The sequence below is a fragment of the Sarcophilus harrisii genome, chromosome 5 (assembly GCF_902635505.1).
Source record: "Sarcophilus harrisii chromosome 5, mSarHar1.11, whole genome shotgun sequence".
Taxonomy (NCBI): domain Eukaryota; kingdom Metazoa; phylum Chordata; class Mammalia; order Dasyuromorphia; family Dasyuridae; genus Sarcophilus; species Sarcophilus harrisii.
The window spans coordinates 239,308,864-239,326,770 of record NC_045430.1 but is presented as its reverse complement, the minus strand read 5'-3'; the positions used below and the strand labels follow the sequence as shown (position 1 = coordinate 239,326,770).

The window sequence follows — 17,907 nt, the reverse complement described above, 5'->3', positions numbered from 1 at the left end:
CCCTTTTTACAAATCTACAAAATGAAGGAGTTGGACTAGACAGATGCTTTCTAAGATCTTTTCTAGCTATAAAACTCTGATAAACTTGTGTAATGTTGGGCAGGTCATTATGCTTTTCAGTCTCAATCTCTCATCTATCTCAGTCTCTCATCTGAATTCCTTTCCAACACCAAATATCTGCTCCCTACCTTTGTGATATTTAGCAAGTCTCTTAAATTCCACAAGTTTCTGTTTTTTAACTATTAAATAGGGGAATTAGAATGGATTACCTCTATGGACCTTTACAGCTCTCAAGCCTATGAGACCATCATCCTTTGTCCTGAGAATCTTGCTAGGTTCCCAGACAAATGACACAGAGCGAGAAGGGTTGTCAGCAATAACTGCAAATCAGCAATCTATTTCCAAATAAAAAAGCTCTATTGGTTCTTGTTTACAGCTTCTGGATGGTCAAGAAACCAAGAAGCTTAACGTCCAGTGGCTCCGGGCTCAGCTTGGCATTGTGTCCCAGGAGCCCATCTTGTTCGACTGCAGCATTGCAGAGAACATCGCCTATGGAAACAACAGTCGGGAGGTATCACAGGAAGAAATTGTGAATGCAGCCAAAGCCGCCAATATCCATCCTTTCATTGAAACACTACCTGAAGTAAGTGAATTGACAGTTACTCGTGCAGTTAAAACTGAATTGTAAATGTTATTTCTAATGGTTCTTCTGAAGTATAGATAATATCAAATTCTTACAGTATTAGTAAACTATGTTATAGAGTCTGCTTGCAAAATTGAACTTAAGTGTAATTTTGCTCTAACTGCTATCGCTGTAACAGTAAAGCAAAAGAAAACAACTCCAATCCATTAAAACTCAACTAACATTTATTAAGCACCTTTTATTACATACTAGGCATTGTTCCGGGAACTGAGAATGCAAAAACAGAATTGAAACATTTCTTGACCTCATGGAGGTTGCAGTCTACTAGGATGATGCAACATGTAGACATAAGTAAACACAAGATATTCTAAGAAGGGAGAAAGCACCATGGACTGGGTGAAAAGGTTTTAAGTCGATGATGCACCTGAGTTGAGTGTTGAAGGAATCTAAGAGGCAGAGATGGGGAGGGAAAGAGCAGAAATGGGGCCTGTATAGCCTCTATACAAACCTGCCACATTTCACACCTTTCTTACCTTTTAATATTTACAAAGCTCTTCCCATAATCATTTGGTTAGTTTCAAATGTAACAGAAGTTAGAAAACTAACTGACATCCTGGGATTTATATAGTTCAGGGGAACATCATTCCCTCTCAGTCCCCCCCCCCCCATTTTTTTTTAACATTTCAATTTATTATTTACATTTTTTCTTTTTAAATTCTGAGTTCCAGATACTCTCCCTCTCTCCTACTTTCTTACCCACTCACTGAGAAGGCAACACTATAATACCAGTTATACAGTTGAAAGCATGTAAAACATATTTCCACATAAGGCATATTTCTCTTTAAAAAAGCAAGAAAAACAAAGAAAATTGAAAATTACATTTCATTTTGTATTTTCTCTCTGGAAGTGCACAGCATTTTCCTTAATGGGGCCCTTTGGAATTATTTTGAATCATTGTATTGATCTGAGTCTTCCACAGTTGATCATCATTATCACTCCTCTCAGTCTTGAAAGCAATTGGGAACTAAAATGATGTCTGAGGGCAGAAAGGCAGCCTTGGGTCACCTTATGGGAATTCATAAAGGGGCGCATGCAGTCGGAGAGAGACCAAGTGAGGTATGAGGACTGCAAGAGCTGGGCAGCAGTAGTGGGATTATGGCATCCCCTGCCACCCACAACTTAAGCTGAACTATGACACAGGCAACAGCTCAAAGGAAAAAGGAGGATGAGCTGCAGCAGCGAAGGAAGACGCTGAGATGGACAGAGCATTGGGTCCTGCCATCCTCTGGAAACAGAGGGTTCATACTGAAGGGATCATCTGAAGCAATCATTTACACTCGCCTTTTCAAGCACCAAGGGAAATTCCAAAACAGAAAAGTCTGCCCTTTTTGACTTCTCTTCCCCATGTCTGTTTAGTGATAGACACTAATATATTCAGTTGTTTCTTTTACCTAAATGTTTCTTGCAGCTCAATTGTGCCTCTGTGTTTGGCCACATAGAGGCCAAATAGAGAGCCAGACCTCTGTCCGAATGTCAGAATTTTCCTAACTGGAGGCTCTGAACTATTGTGTAACTTTCCTACTGATAGAAACTCCATAAAACAGCAAAAGAATGGTGTCATCTAGCTTTGAGGGCCATTCTATTGCCTCTAGGCTATGTCAGCTAGTTTTTGTGACAGAATGGGAATAATTAAATCTCTAGACTCTGGTGTGAAAGAGCAAGAGAAGGAAAGGAGGAGACCAGTGGGGTGATACTCAGTTGTCCTTTCAGAACGAGAAGGGGGCAGAAAGGATTGAATGCCTTCCATTGAATAGTTCCGCAGAATGCCCTGCCCATGTGGCTCCTTTCTCTGGGCAAGGAGCAAGCAGAATACATCACAATCTGAGTCTTCCTTTTTGAGATGTTTGCAATGCGATCTCTCCTTCCCTAGATGCAGCTTACCCTCCACTGACTTCCTCCTTTTCATTGTTCTCCTTGTGCCCCCAGTTCTTTCCAGCTCAGCTGCTAAAACCCTGGGAAGGGCCAGGGATGTCATATTCTCACCTCTGCTACTGAGGTTTAGCTCCGCAGCCTCCTCTCTTCAGGCTGTCTCTCACAGGATATGTGTATCCCATGAAAAACTTCCAGGCATGAAACAAGTCCAGCTTCTGGCTCAAAGATGATAAGAGTCTCACGATTGTGAGAGGGTGGAATCCCTCTGAACTACAAATTCCCGCATGTTATTCAGCCCTCAAACCCTCCTTATATAAATGTTATTTTCCTACATTTTAAATATGAACAATTTGAAACTCTGAGCAGTCGAGTGCCTTGCCTGGATGCCACGGCTAGTGCCAAAGCCAGAATATCGTAAGATTTCTTAAGTTCCCGTCCAGCTCCTTCTCACAAAATGCTCTCAATAGATAAGACACATTGGCCTATGAAGTGGTTGGCGAAGGGGGGATGAGGGTGTGTGCTTATTTTCTGTACACTCAGAAAACAGAAACCTAAGCATGTTTTAGCCTCATGGGAAGGAACATTGAAAGACAAACTAAAGATCATGAGAGAGAGGGGATGATTCAGAGCAAGATCATAGAAAAAAAAACTGGGAGGAAGTGAGAACAAAGATAAAAGTGTCGGGTAGCTCTGGCATGAAGGAAGCCTGCTGTAGACTCGGGGACTGTACAAGAGGCGTGTCAACCCAGATTAAGAGTGGGAGAGAGGGAGAAGAAAGTGTGGCATCTTATGGTTTTAAAATCAATAAAGGTGAAAGTGAGAAAGAGATGAAGTTGAGTCTTGAGTTTCTCTCAACCTTTCTGGTTGGAACAACAACTGTAAGTAACGTGATAGAGAATCTCTAAATGACAGTTCCAAGGATTGCTGTTCAGTAATGAGAGTCCAGTTGCTATTAGTGAGCATACATCTATAGTGGACCCACCGGGCAAGTTCCCTTATTTTCTTCAGCATGAATAAGAATATTTACGAGCAAGACTAAAGATGTTAGACAGAAGACCAACAGGTCAAAAATGGCAGACCAAGAAGGGGGTAAAAGATTCAAGGGTAAAGAAGCAAGTGTTATTTAAGGAGCCGAACACGGAATCAAGACTGGAGAACAACAATAGCGAGCATTAAAAATGTTGTTAGCGAGAAGAATTACAGTGAGGGCAAGGAACAAGAAGAGGCAGAGTAAGTGAGAGGGGGGGAAGGTCAGGAGATTGCCATCCCAAAGAGGAATCTCTTAGTTTTGTCTTTGACTTGTTCCCATGTCTGGAAGTAGCCTACCTCCAAGTTTCTGTTGAATTATCTGCTTCTTCCAAGGCTGCACTAAGGGTTGAATCTATTACTATGCTATTTAATAGGGAATACATGTAACTTATGCTTAGGTTCAAAACCCCAACTTTATAAAATATAAAATAATGGAAATATGGCCAGACAAAACAATCTGAGAAAGAGGTGGGAGGTTTAGTGCACTAAAATGTAAAGTACAGGCTAGCTCCCTGGAGGGCCTCAGAATCAGCTCAGGATAAATCAAAATCCTTGATCTTTAGGGGGAGAAGTGAAGGAGGCAGGCAAGCTGCCACGAGGCAGAGTCTCCAGCCTCTCCTCCTCATCCTGTTGCCAAATGACTCTGACTTCTCTCTCTCAGCCCTCCAGTCCTTGCCTATGATTACCTCGCCACCAAGTATTCAGCAAGCACCAATCATGAGGAGAGTCATCATCTAAATATATGCTTATAGAACCATTATCTTACATCAAATAGGTAATTAGCCTTAAGTGCTCTCTTGTCTGATTCAAGCACACCTTTTTTAGACTTTCAGTCTCTACACTGAAACCTTGATGTCAGTCAGCAATGGAATGGAGCAGTAAGGGATAGTGACTAGGACCGAGTAGGGAGATGACATATCTGTTATACCTTGCTCTACTCAGACTCCAACAAGAGTGTTGTGTTCCACTCTGGATACTACAGTTTAGGAAAAATATTGAGAAGCTGCAGAACATACAGCCAGGATGAGGAAGGGCCTTGGGTTCATGTCATGTGAAAATTGTTTAAAGGAACAGGCAGCTATTTTATCCTGGAAAAGACAAAACTTAAGGAAAACCATGCGATCTGTCTTCAGGTATCTGAAGGATTGTGATGGGGAAGAAGGATTAGTCCTGAGCCTGGTCCCAGAGAGTGGACTAGATTTTTCCGTGAGATAGATTTAGGTTTAATGTAAGAAAAAACTTCCTTTTAGAATTATCCCAGTAGAAAGGGCTCCCTTAGGAGGCAGTAGGCTCCCTTGAATTACAGAAAGATCATCTTGTCAGATATAGACTGGACTAGATTACTATTAAAGTCCCTTTTAACCCTTAGATTTTAAAATCCCATATGATTTCTCCTCCTTGAAAGTTTTCCATCCCTATTTCCCCAAATGAAAGTGCTTTCTCCTTCCTTAAATTTCTGAAATTACATTTCTTTCCTCCCTGTTAGTCTATGAACTCCTTAAGAGTAAATTATATAATACAGCTACTTTGGTATTCCCAAGGTATCATATGTGTGCTTATAAAGCAAGCACTTAATGAATGTTCCTAATAATACTTAATAAATACAAATGCATCAGATTTGTCATTACATGACACTGCCAAACTTTTGCTGGAAAATTAAGAATTACAGATGTTAATCTTTGAATCTAAACTAAGCGTTGTGGTTTAATTTTGAAAATGAATTGCTAAATTGGTAGGGGAAAATTTTTCACAAAAACTGAAACAACTACTGTTCCAAAAGGACATTCATCTGAATATCTATAATAATTTTTCTTCTAAAATCTTTTTTTTCCTTTGAAGAATTGTTTTACTAGACCTGAAATATGATATATCAAATTGACTTTTTCTGAGTTAGATTTCAGTTCCTGTAGTGATCTATTCAAAATGTTCTTTCAGAAATATGAAACCAGGGTGGGAGACAAAGGGACTCAACTCTCAGGGGGTCAGAAACAGCGTATCGCTATTGCTCGAGCCCTCATCAGACATCCTCGAATCCTCCTGTTGGATGAAGCCACATCAGCACTGGATACAGAAAGTGAAAAGGTATAAGCTATTACATATTTAATGTGTAAATATTGCATATTTAATTTGTAAAATAAAAGACTGTGATCAAAATAGAAGAAAACAGTGTTAAGGAAGAAGACCAATTGTGAATTCCTAAAAATACCTTATATTTTGCTTACCGACAGATTGTTCAAGAAGCCCTGGACAAGGCCAGAGAAGGTCGTACGTGTATTGTGATCGCTCACCGCCTCTCCACCATCCAGAATGCCGACCTTATCGTGGTTTTCCAGAATGGCAAGGTCAAAGAACAGGGAACACACCAACAGCTGCTGGCTCAGAAAGGCATCTATTTTTCACTGGTCAACGTTCAGACTGGGACACAGAACTTATGAACTCTTGTTATTTTCCATTTCTTAGAAATAAACGTACATCCTATTTCACTATTTTTTGTCTTGTAATGAAAGTTCTGATAATAATAAGTGATCACCAGCTGGAGTTAAATTTTGCTCCAGATAAGCTCTAGTAGCTCTGGTAAATTTTATTTTATTTTTATGAAACTGATAGTAGGGATCTGATTTAAAGAAATAAATTCCTGAAACTCAAGGAAGTTGCAGAGGGAGGGGTTGAGTTCATATACAAGTGAATCACATCCACTAAAGGAATGTGATATTGCAGCCCAACCTTTTTGCCTATTGTAACATAAGTACTCAGATAAGAAAATCAAAAGATCATAGGAGTTAAAGTAGGAAAGGACTTAGAAATCATATAGTTCAAACAACCATTTCAAAACTGAAAAAATTGAAGTCTCAAAGGATTAACTGGGCCAAGGTCTTTTAGGTAGTACATATTTGAATACATGTCCTGTAAAATTCAGGTGGGTATAATTGTAAAATTAGGGAAAATTGCCAATAATCGGGAAGATTCTTATTGTATGGAGAGAACAGTGGGACTAGATGATGACGGTATCCACTTTACTGTGATGATCAAAGTAGGATTTCTTGTGGGCCTTGCCTCTCTTGACCTTTCCCTTGACTCAGTATGGCTGCCTCCCCCACTACCGCCACTCATTTCTGATGTGGGAGACTTCATTTGACCCCAAGTCTTCCAAATGGGTAAAGGTTTCTAGATGGGATTGACAGGGGACTGATACCTGGGATAAAAGATGACACAGTCAGGATCCCCTATATGATCCCCAATAGGGGATATATGGATCTAAGCCAATTAAATGAAAAATGTTTGAGATAAAAGCAAAGTGGGCACGCATCCACATGGCAAAGGTAATATTCAAACAAATCTGTGATCTCACTGATATGGGAGTTTCCACCAACAAAACATGCCTTCCTGTGACTCGTGTTCATATTCTCCCAAATGAAGGTCACAGAGAGTCAGTCCAACATGCTCCACGGAGACCTTTGCTTGCCCTATTTCATTATAACAAGGATTTTCTGACTGGTCAGCTTGAAAACCAGCCTTTGCCTAAAGACCTCCAGTAACAGAGACCTCACTGCCTGTGAGGCATCACATCCCACTTTTGAACCCCTTCATTACTAGGAAGTTTTTTTTTTCCTTATGAGGAGCCAAAATCTGCTTTTCTGAAATCTCCTAGCAAAGTATAAAGGAAAAATAAATTCCTAAGTGGAGGATGGTCACTTGAAAAACAGAAGGCATGAAAATATTGGTGTACTATAACATCAAGTTTTTCATAGATGTTTTTAGATAGATGGATGATAGATAGATGATAGATAGATTTAGAACTGGAAAGGACCTTAAAAGTCATCCAGCCTAACTGCTTCATTTCTTAAATGAATAAAGGCCACAATGGCAATTAGTGGCAGTCAGAATTTATATTCAGATCCACTGACTCCGAATCTTCATTTTTTCCCATGACATCATGCTATAGTTGATCAATATTTTTAATCTCTGCTTGCTTAAAGTTTTTCAATCTACGTCCATTTAAAAATTAATCAATAAACATTAGGTACAGGTTTTATAGCAGGCAGTGTCCTAGAAATTGTCAAATCCAAAACAAAAATAGTCTCTTCCCTCAAGAAGTTTACATTCTATCTGGGGAAACAAAATGTATGTCTTCAAAGTCTATGAAAAATGAAATTGAACTTATTCACAGATTTCTATTTCCAACCAAAAGGGATATCAGAGATTACCAAGTCCAGACTTTTCATTTTATATATGAGAAAACTGAGGTCTGAGAAGTTTAAAAAGTGACTTGAGGAGAAGGAAGAAGAAAGAAAGAAAAAAAGGAAGGAAGGAAGAGAAAGAAAGGAAGGAAGGAAGGAAAAAGGAAAGAAGAAAAGAAAGAAAGAAAAAGAAAGAGAAAGAAAGAAAGAAAAAGAAAGGAAAGAAGGAAGAAAGGAAGGAAGAAGAGGAAGAAAAGAGAAGAGAATAGAGGAGAAGGAGGAGAAGAAACTGGAAAATGTCATTTAAACATTTTTTTAGTCTACCATTTCTGGGTAATTTAGCCTAGTATTAATGGTCAAGGATGGTATTCTTGGTTTTTCCTTTTAATGGCTCATACTCTTTTCTAAAATGTCCAGTCTTGGTTTCCCAGTGAGGAAAGAGAGATAACTTGGCCAGTTACATAAACAGTGAGCTGGAGAACAGATTCAAAACCTGGTCCTCTGATCCTAAATCCAGCGCTCTTTCATTCTACTATGCCATTCAAGAAAAAAATAAACTAAAGAAAGTAGTTTCTTGGTGAGTTTTGTCTCCTTGATCCTAATGCAATTGTGTGTCTCCCATTCCTGCTGGGAATTTCTGATATATATTTGAGCCTGGGTCTTCTGATCCCTCAGAGACAAGGATGACAGGTTTATATAATTGGCACATGACATAAAGCTAGGGAGGATAGCGCGTTTGATGCCAATTAAGATGCAATAGATTAACAAGCCAGAACACAGGGCCCAATTTAGTAAGATGAAATTTATTAGGGATAAATGTGAAGTTTTGTAACTGGATTTTAAAAATCAGCTTAACAAGTGTAAAACGGGAGTGACATATCTAGATAAAAGTTCATCTGCCAAAGATGGAATGTAGGATTAGTGAACCAAATAATAGTCAATGGGTCAGTATGACAAGCCAGAGAATCTAATTTTTTTTTTAATCTTAGGCTTCACTGAGGGGAAGTGACCAGAAGGAAGGAGAGAATAGTCGCACAACTGTATTGTAGCTAAACTATTATGTTTGATTCTAGATGCCATATTTTAAGAGTAGGATGTTTAAAGTATTTTTGTTTGGCCCTAGAAGGCAGAACCAGGGGCAATAGATAAAGCTAAAAAGATAAATGTGTTCAATAGTGGAAGCTAATGGGCTTCTCCTTCTTGGAGGTCTTCAAGCAACATGTAAATTTCTACTTCTAATTTGGATTCAGGACTCAAACCTCCTTCATTTCTATGAGATGAGTGAGAATAAACAGAAGAGTGGTATTCTTATTGTTATCAAAATCAGGGTGAACTGAACTGTTACCAAGATCTGAGGACTGGAAAGAACATTAAGTATGCTGAAAAGATTATTTCTGTGATAAGTCAGGCAAATCCTTCAAAATTCCTCAAAATGGCACTAAGTTTAAACACACAAAAGAAATGATTCAATAAGTTTTATTTTCTGAGTGCAAACTACAAAATTGTATATAGAAAAAAAAATGATGAAAAAGCAGAGTAGAAGATCCTGAGAATTTGCCATTTAACCCTTCCCAAATTTTTGAAAATTAACTTTAAGTCAAGTGTTTTGACTTATATTTGTGAAGAAGCAGTACATGATAATCTATTTTGTTAGGTAAACTATCTCTTTAGCATCAACAACCCAGTGTTTGTGGTTCTCCACAGTCGTTTTTTCAAGATAGGATAAAATTCTAGTGGTCTCTTCCCTCACACATGGCAAGTCTGGGCCTGGTCTCTCTGTAGTAGAAGTATAAGACATGAATTTTAGGTAGCTGAGCCTCTGAACATATTCGTCATGCCCTTTGGCAGCTAGAAAGAGATAAAGTGCATGGAGGGTGGAACGTGTAAATCAGACACTGACCAGGGAAGAAAACGTCCATGTTTTATACAGATACCAACACAAATCTCTTACAAAGCTGGAGTAAGAACTGCACTAGGAAAATGGATGGGTTTGCATTGTTGCGGCATATATTATGCATCGCATAGTTCTATACTATTTTATTGCTGCAAGAGTTGCATTCAGTTTAGGGGCGGTGCTGTATTTCAAATATACATGGCAATAAATGCTACAGGGAGTATAATATTGACAGATTCTTAACGACTACAACATTTAACTACTTTTCATCAAGTCAAGATGCTTCTGCACAGCCCCAACCCATGCTCCACACACTTTTTAACGACGTATTTTGGTACGGACTTAATTCAGAATCATTCTCTAAAGCTGGGCAGTATTCATCAACTGCATCATATCGTAGAAACATTGGAATACCATCTTAACCAGCTTTTCCGCATCGGTCTCTGCACATGATTTCCAAGCTGTACAGGCCACGACAAACCTGCATGGCATAAATACATAAAGGTTATACGAGATCATGTCCCTGTAGGTTCTAAATTGTAACAGTTAAGAAAACCCTTTATAACCCTGGTCTCCTACCTCTATCGCTCAGGTCAGCGCCATAATCCTATTTGGTTAGCACGCAACTTGAACAGAATTACAAAATCTTTAAGGGAGCTCCCCCCTCTTAATACCTCCTCCCATTTTTGCTCTATACTTTTTTTCCTGCTCTTCCTGCCCTTTCATCACCATGTATCCTACCTAACCTTAATGTTTTCTTCTCTTCTCCTTCCCTACCTATAAACAAGAGCCAAACCTAACACAGCCTAAATGAACTTGCACCATAGGAAGCACCCAGTCACAAGGGTACCACCATCTTCCCAGTCACTCAGGTTCCTGATCCAGGATCCTCGATTCCTCAGCTGTAACCCCCACCATTTCCAATGTCATTTCTATTTTCATAACATCTTTTGGATAGACTCCCTTATCTTCTGACACTGACACTATCCTGGGACGGGCCATCATCAACTCTCCTCTCTACTGTTTGCAGCAGCCCAAGGGCTGACCTCTCTGCTTTAAGTCTCTTTCCCTAACTTAATATATATTCCCCATTTCTTATGGAGATTTCTGAGTTATAATTGAGCTTGTGATCCAGACAAGTGATATATCATATAAAGCTTAAAAGAGTTGTTAATGTTTGGTTCCCATTAAGATACAAAAAGACCAGAGCTAGAATACTGAGCCAAATCTTTTAAGATGAAATTTAACAGGGATAAATCTAAAGTTTTATACTTCAGTCTAAAAAAGATTAGCTTCCCAAGCATAAGATAAGGGCAACTTGGCTAGATGAAATCTGTCAAACGGATCATTTTAAATCTCCCAGTCAATCACCCCTCCCAGTTAATAAATTCCAGAAGCCTTCAAATATCTAATGAAAATATAAAATTCTCAAATTGCCTATCAAAGGCTTGTACAATCTGGCCCATTCCTACCTTTTCCAGCTTTCTGACTTGATATACCCTCATATTTACTCTTTGATCTGATGACACAGGCCTCCTCCCGGTTCCTTTTACATGATCCTTTATTTCTCTACTCCCAATGTTTTCACTGGTTGTCCTTATGCCTGGCAAACTCTCCCTCTTTACTCCCACCTCCTAGAGTCCCTAGCCACTTTCCAGTCTCACCTTTTGTAAAAAAAACTTTGCCAGTCTTCCTAAATCTCAGTGTCTTCCCTCCGAGATTAGTGCGGATTTAACCTGAATAGATCTTGTTGGTACAGAGGACTATGTCGTCCCCCTAGTAAGACTGGTAGCTTTTTGAGAGCAAAGACTTTTCTGCTTTTCCTTGTATCCTCAGCACTTAGCACGGTGCCTGGCACATAGCTGGCAATGATAAAATACTAATCGTCTAACTTTCTATGCAGACGAATTCTCTGCCATATCTCATAAGCAAATTTTTGAACAGAATCTAAGACATACAGTACCTTGGGTTTAGTAGGAATTTGGCAAAAGGAGGGATAATGGAGGAGGAAGAGGAAGAAGAGAGAAAAAGGGAAAGATGAAGGATCCAGCTTCAACACAATACTCATTTACTCTTAATGTGTAAAAACTAATGATTGGCAATGACCTATTCAGTATATATACAGTTTAATAGAGGGGGACAGGACAAACACCAGCATATACTAAGAACACAAAGGACAAAAACCAAAGCTTCTAGGTACCCATATTGACCTGTAACTATAGAGCTGATGTCATTAGCACAGTTATCATCAATAAAATCACAGCATGGAAAAGAAATTCAAAGAGGCAGAAATGATAATTATCTAACTCAAAAGAATACCAGAGAAGAAGTAAACAGCTTCACCTGTCATCTCGGATGTGGTAGAAAAAGCCATAGCCCCGGTGAATCATGGGAACTACCACTCCATGGACTCGTGTGTAACCCAGAAGGCTGGTTGACAGGACAAAATTTCCACCCCCTCCACTGCATAACAAAGGAAATTTTATTGTGGTTACAATGTTTTTGAAAGGGCTTTGTAACATCAGACTAATCAAAGAAAAGGCTTTTTTCAAGGCAACAAAATTTGATGTTAAAAACATCAAATAAATTACCTTTTGTAGAAAAGAGGGTCTGTAAAGAGTTCTGGAATGGGCAACCCCTCCTCTTTGGCTATGAGAAAGAGACCTAAAAGGTGACGATCAAATCCTGCGGAGAATCACAAGGCTCTGAGTCAGTGAAACATTTCTGACGACAGAAAATACAAAGAATACTAAAATATTAAGTACCTTTTCCAGATGAACATTCTTTCATCATTTTACTGTGCTTTGCAAAAGCCTGTAACATCTTTTGCTGCCGTTTATGAAGCTGTGTTAACAAAAAGAAGACACACTTTAAGAGGAAAGTACCAAAACAGAAGTTCAGGCTTCTTTAGATTGTCATTCATGAGAGAACATGCAAAAATTATGAGAAAATGGAATAGACAATTTTCTTTTTTCTGCCTTTTTCCTTCTACTGACTTTCTTTTCTCAAAAGTAATGTGCTTCTTGCTTATTATTCCTATATGAATACAGAAATAAAAGTGTGTAAAATGGAAATAAAAGTAAAGCAAAAATTACAAAAATTATAAAGTCATTTATTATGTAATTAAATTAACACACACCTAGGTTGTTCTAGTGTATGGAGCCACTGGAAAGAAAGAACTTCTCAAAATGGTAATAATAAACAAATGTGTTTGAAAAAAATTCTTCTTTAAAATGCCAGAGATACTTTATAAAGTATCAGCTTTATTATTCTTATGTGGTATTTGCAGCCCCATCAGCACTGTCATAGCAGCCACACCATCATCAACTTAAACTTGTACAGAAACCGACACCAAAAAATACTCCTCAGGAAAAAAAAATTAATATTATGGAGCTTCGAGCAGGATTAGATAAGACCTAGCAGCTACAACATTAAAGGACTGTAGGTCTTGGAATACTAAATTCTGTAGAGCAAAAGAGCTGGGATTGTGACCAAGGATAACTTACCCAGAAAAGTATAAACTTGAATGAAAAAAAAATAAACATTTAACAAACTGAAAGATTTTCAAGTTTTTGTAACAAAAAACCTAGAACTTAAGGGAAAAATTTCTGGGTGTTATATATCATTATATATCAAAATTTCCCTTAAGTTCTAGGTTTTTTGAGATGAGTTATGATGGAATGATTGTTAAAATAACATTAAAAAAATAAGTAGGGAGAGAGAGAAAAAAAAGAGTAATTATCTCATACAAATGAAGCATAAAAGGAAAAACTGATACAGAAGAAATTAGTGGGGAGAGGGTGAATAGTACTGGAACTCTCATCAGGAATGGGCTAAAGAGGGAAATATATCCATATAAAAGTCTTCTAAATTGAGAAAAAATAATAGGGATAGGGTCACGGGAGAGAACAAGGGATAGATTCTTAGAGGGGTGGATAGGTTTTTTCCCCCTCAATAGTATTTTATTTTTCCAAATAATGTAAAGATAATTTTTAACATTCATTTTTGTACTACTTCATGGTCCAATTTTTTTCTCCCTTCCTCCCTTACCTTTACCATTCCCAAGACATCAAGCAATCTGATCCAGGTTAAACATGTTCAGTCCTTTTAAACATATTTTCATATTTGTCACATTGTGCAAGAAAAAGCAAACCAAAATGGAAAAAGCCACAAGAAAGAAAAAGCAAACAAACAAAATGGTGAAAATGTTATGCTTTCAATATGAATTCAGTCTGTAATAGTTCTCTCTCTGGATGCGGATGGCATTTTTCCATCTTAAGATGGAATTGTATTGAATCAGAAGTGTGGACAAATTAAAGAATAGGAAGGCAAGATTGTGGTAGAAGTAAAGCAGAGAAGTAAGAAAGGACAGAAAAAATAGGGTAAGAAGGATAATGAGGAAAAATAGGAAGGAGGAAAATACACAAGTGATTTAGCTTAGAATGTAAATGGGACAAATTTACCCATAAAGCAGAAATGGATAGCAGACTGATAATTTGAATCCGTCATGTTGCTTTTAGGAAACATAAAAATGAGAGATACACACAAAGATAAAATGAAGGACAGGAATAACATTTATTATATATTTAAAAACTGGGATAATCATCATGATCTCAGACAAAGTAAAAGTTAAAGGATTTAATCAAAAGTGAAAACAGAGAAACTGTGTCAGCAATATTATTCAATATTGTTTGAGATTTAAAATTTTAATTTAAAATTTAATTTACCCAGACAGCATATAAAATTTATATTTAAATTACCTAGACAATATATAAAACATATACCTACCATAGGAACTACATGAACATAAAACACTTTTTATACAAATTAACTCCAATCTAAATAACTGAAGTAATATTTATTATTCATTGATAGGTAAAGTCAATATAATTTTAAAGTGACAATTTTACTTAATCAATATATTTAATGTCATCAGTATTAAATTATTAAAAATTTATTTTACTAAGTTAGAAAAAATAACAACAAAGTTCATTTGGAAGAGAAAAAGGTCAGGAATTTCAAAGAAATAAGGAAAAAAGATATAAAGAAAGTAGATTCAGTAGTATCAGACTTAAACAATATTATAAGGGAGAAGATACAAAGGTTAATGTCAATTATTTTAAATTAAAAATTTCCTGTATAATTAAAGCCTATGCAGCCAAGAATAGAAGGAATGCAGAAAATTGGGAAAAACCTTCCAAAGACAATTGCTCATATGGGATGCAATTTGTTTGGAATACTGTTGTGATATAGGAAATGATGATTGGTTGATTTAGAAAGATATGGAAAGACTGGGCCTATGAAGAAAGATCCTATCCACCTTCAGAGAAACAGATAACAAGTGTAAATAAATATAGTATGGTCATATATATGTATATGAGTGTATATATATATATATACATATATGTGTGTGGATGTTTATAGATATCTCTGCATATGCATATGTATCTACATTCAACTGTAACAGCCTTCTTTAGAGTGTGGTGAGGTAGAAGGGAGGAAGGGAAAAGAAAAAAAAATAAAGTAAAAAGTACATGGAAAACAAAAGCAAATCAAAAAGGAAGCAAGCTCTGAAAACAATGTGTAGTGTTTATTATATAGGTTTCCTTGAAATGACTATTTCTTATTTTAACAATGAATCCTTTCATATTCTGCTGTGTATATGTGTGTATATGGCATTTTTTTCTTTTTCATTCTGTGTAAGTTTAAAATATGAAAAATTTACAAAAAAAAATCCTCAGAGAGAATTTCTCTTTCCATCATTGCCTTTCCAAGTCTCTAAATATTTCTGTTGTGCACATGTGCAGATTTAACATGAAGAAATATTATGAATATCAAATGAAATTTCAAAATTGTTTTTCATCTTTAAATTGTCCAATAAAATTTCATATGGATTTTTCAAATGGAAAATTAAGAAAAGGAGGGGCTATTGGAAGGTAATCTTTAAAAAGTCATTTTTCAACACTTACACTTGCAGAAGGATCCTCCATGGTTTGGCACCAGTCAACTGCTTCCAAAGTACATGACCTCACAGTCTCTGTGCGACCATGGTAATAAGCCCTTGTCATAGCAGTTTCATAACAACTACCTGGGCTAAAAGGGAAAAAAAATTTAAATTAAGGACTATCTCAAAAAGTATTTTCTCATAAGAAAAAAAAATTCATCCCAAGTTGTTTCCATTTCCTTAAACAAAAAAATGTATTTTTAAAAAGATTCAATCTAATGAACTGCTTCACTTCTTCCAGAAATACAAACTATGTTCACTTTCCACAATTTCTGCTTTGGTCAATGACTTCTATGTCCAAAAATACAGCATAGAATTAGTCATCCTTGTCCAAAAGATAGTGATTTTATAAGATGTTTAATTTATTTTCCTAAATTCTGGTTTAGGAAAAAAAAATCATCAGTTAACACTGAAAAACAGCAATGGCAGAAAAAGCTGAGGACATAGTATTCAACAGAAGAGGTAAAAAGATAGGAAGACACCCAAGGAAAAAAGGCTAGAGCCCTGACTTTAACTATTCAGCATAATACACAGCTCCTTATAAGTGTATAAATCTGAAGGCCAGGGGCTGAGCCAGCCTTCTCCTCACCATTCATGAAGTCTGTAGTAGGCCAGCTGAAGTGCAAGCTGAATAAAGGCATCAGGATGAAGTTGCTTCTTCTTGGTTTGCATTTTGCCAAAGGATTTAAAGGCATAAGCCACAATCTGCAAATCTGATCCCTAACAAAATGGGAAAATAGTCAGAAAAAAAAAAAAAGTCCACACAGTACACCCAGGGGATTTACCCAAGTTACATTCAATGAGTCATCTGGAAAAATCCAGAGCCATTTACATTATAACTGCACTTATGGTCTGCTAATTGCAAAATGATCAATTTACACAAGGTTAAAAAAAAACACTAGTAATGAAAAATTGTATAAAATCCACCTGCTTGAGATACTGCTCCTTAGCTCGGTCAATGTCATCTAATACTTTATGGTCCACAGTGAAAACAAGCTCCTCTGGTGGTGGGATATCTCTCACTTTTTCAGAACCCTGAAAAATAAAAAGATCTGGAAATGTAATTTTTAAAAAGAAAATAGATAGACCAGAAACAAGTGAAATATTTTGTCAAACATACCTTCCATCTCCCCTCATTTTCAAAGATCTTCTGATCAACATAATGACAGATATCAACCATGACCATAGCATCATAAGGTGCATGCTATAATAAACAAGGTGTATAAGTTTAAAAGACTTAAAGTTTCATAGAATAAGTTCATTTTCATTTTCCCTCCATTCTTCAGCAGAATTTACTACAGTTGAAAAATAAAATATTTCTTAATGTTCCCTAATGCCATATTATCTAATTTTTTAAAATTTAATAGCCTTTTATTTACAGGATATATACATGGGTAACTTTACAGCATTAACAATTGTCAAATCTCTTGTTCCAATTTTTTTTACCTCTTACCCCCCCACCCCCTCCCCTAGATGGCAGGATGACCAGTAGATGTTAAATATATTAAAATATAAATTAGATACACACATATTATCTAATTTTTAAAGGTATAGATATAGATCCTAGAATTAAAAACTTCAGTGGCACAATGTTAGAGCCCGAAGAAACCTTGGGGATCATCTATTCTAAGCCTATTATTTTCCAGATAAGAAAATCTGGGAAAATTAAATAATTTGCCCAATTAACAGCTAGTTAATGACAAAGCTGTTAGGAGGACCTAGGTCTCCTGCTCTATTCTTGTCACTGCCCAATCTCCATGGTAAGGTTCCGCTACTGGTGCGTGACATAATTTACATGAAGCTAATATAAAAATTTGAATTTTCCCAACCAGAGATTCCAAGATAGTATTGAGAAAGATTCAGGGTATGTGTAAGTATACTAGGAAAATTTGGGGAAAGTAATTGCTTCTAATTTGGGAAAAGTAATTATTCTAATGACAATTTGGAAGTCACAGAAACATAGGGAATTGAGAGTCAGTGTTCTAGAAAATCATGAATTTGCTTAAGTAAAGACAAAAGCCAATTTGACTATCCCTACAATTGCTTTCAATGTGTAGATCACAAACAATATTTGGAATTTGAGAAAGGTTAAAAAAAAAAGTGAGCTGTTAGTGAATATGGGCCTAATACAGTCATTATTACAATTCCCCTTTGGGACATTTTTTCCTCATGAACACTGGATGGCAAATCTCTTGCCTCTGATCTCTCACTACTCACAATTCCTTGA

At 36.8% G+C, this 17,907-nt stretch overlaps 2 protein-coding genes across 8 annotated transcripts in view; one reads left to right on the top strand and one right to left on the bottom strand.

Moving 5' to 3' along the window:
• Positions 1–6,092, top strand: part of LOC100914588 (phosphatidylcholine translocator ABCB4) — a 106,646-nt gene extending 100,554 nt beyond the window's left edge. For 4 of the 5 annotated variants that reach the window (XM_031939939.1, XM_031939940.1, XM_031939942.1 and 1 more), the window contains 3 exons: positions 437–643; positions 5,540–5,686; positions 5,833–6,092. In XM_031939939.1, the coding sequence (XP_031795799.1) occupies positions 437–643; positions 5,540–5,686; positions 5,833–6,039 (561 nt within the window). In that variant the 3' untranslated portion in view covers positions 6,040–6,092. Of the gene's footprint in view, positions 1–436; positions 644–5,539; positions 5,693–5,832 lie in introns of those variants that run through there. The other variant, XM_031939941.1, reaches the window with a different exon arrangement.
• A 3,150-nt stretch (positions 6,093–9,242) lies between these two features.
• CROT (carnitine O-octanoyltransferase) overlaps positions 9,243–17,907 on the bottom strand; it is a 32,981-nt gene continuing 24,316 nt past the window's right edge. For all 3 annotated transcript variants that reach the window (XM_023505106.2, XM_023505107.2, XM_012551273.3), the window contains exons 10-17: positions 16,801–16,884; positions 16,608–16,715; positions 16,270–16,400; positions 15,646–15,769; positions 12,442–12,520; positions 12,268–12,361; positions 12,020–12,139; positions 9,243–10,157 (exon numbers count right to left, since the gene is read on the bottom strand). In XM_023505106.2, the coding sequence (XP_023360874.1) occupies positions 10,037–10,157; positions 12,020–12,139; positions 12,268–12,361; positions 12,442–12,520; positions 15,646–15,769; positions 16,270–16,400; positions 16,608–16,715; positions 16,801–16,884 (861 nt within the window). In that variant the 3' untranslated portion in view covers positions 9,243–10,036. The remainder of the gene's footprint in view (positions 10,158–12,019; positions 12,140–12,267; positions 12,362–12,441; positions 12,521–15,645; positions 15,770–16,269; positions 16,401–16,607; positions 16,716–16,800; positions 16,885–17,907) is intronic.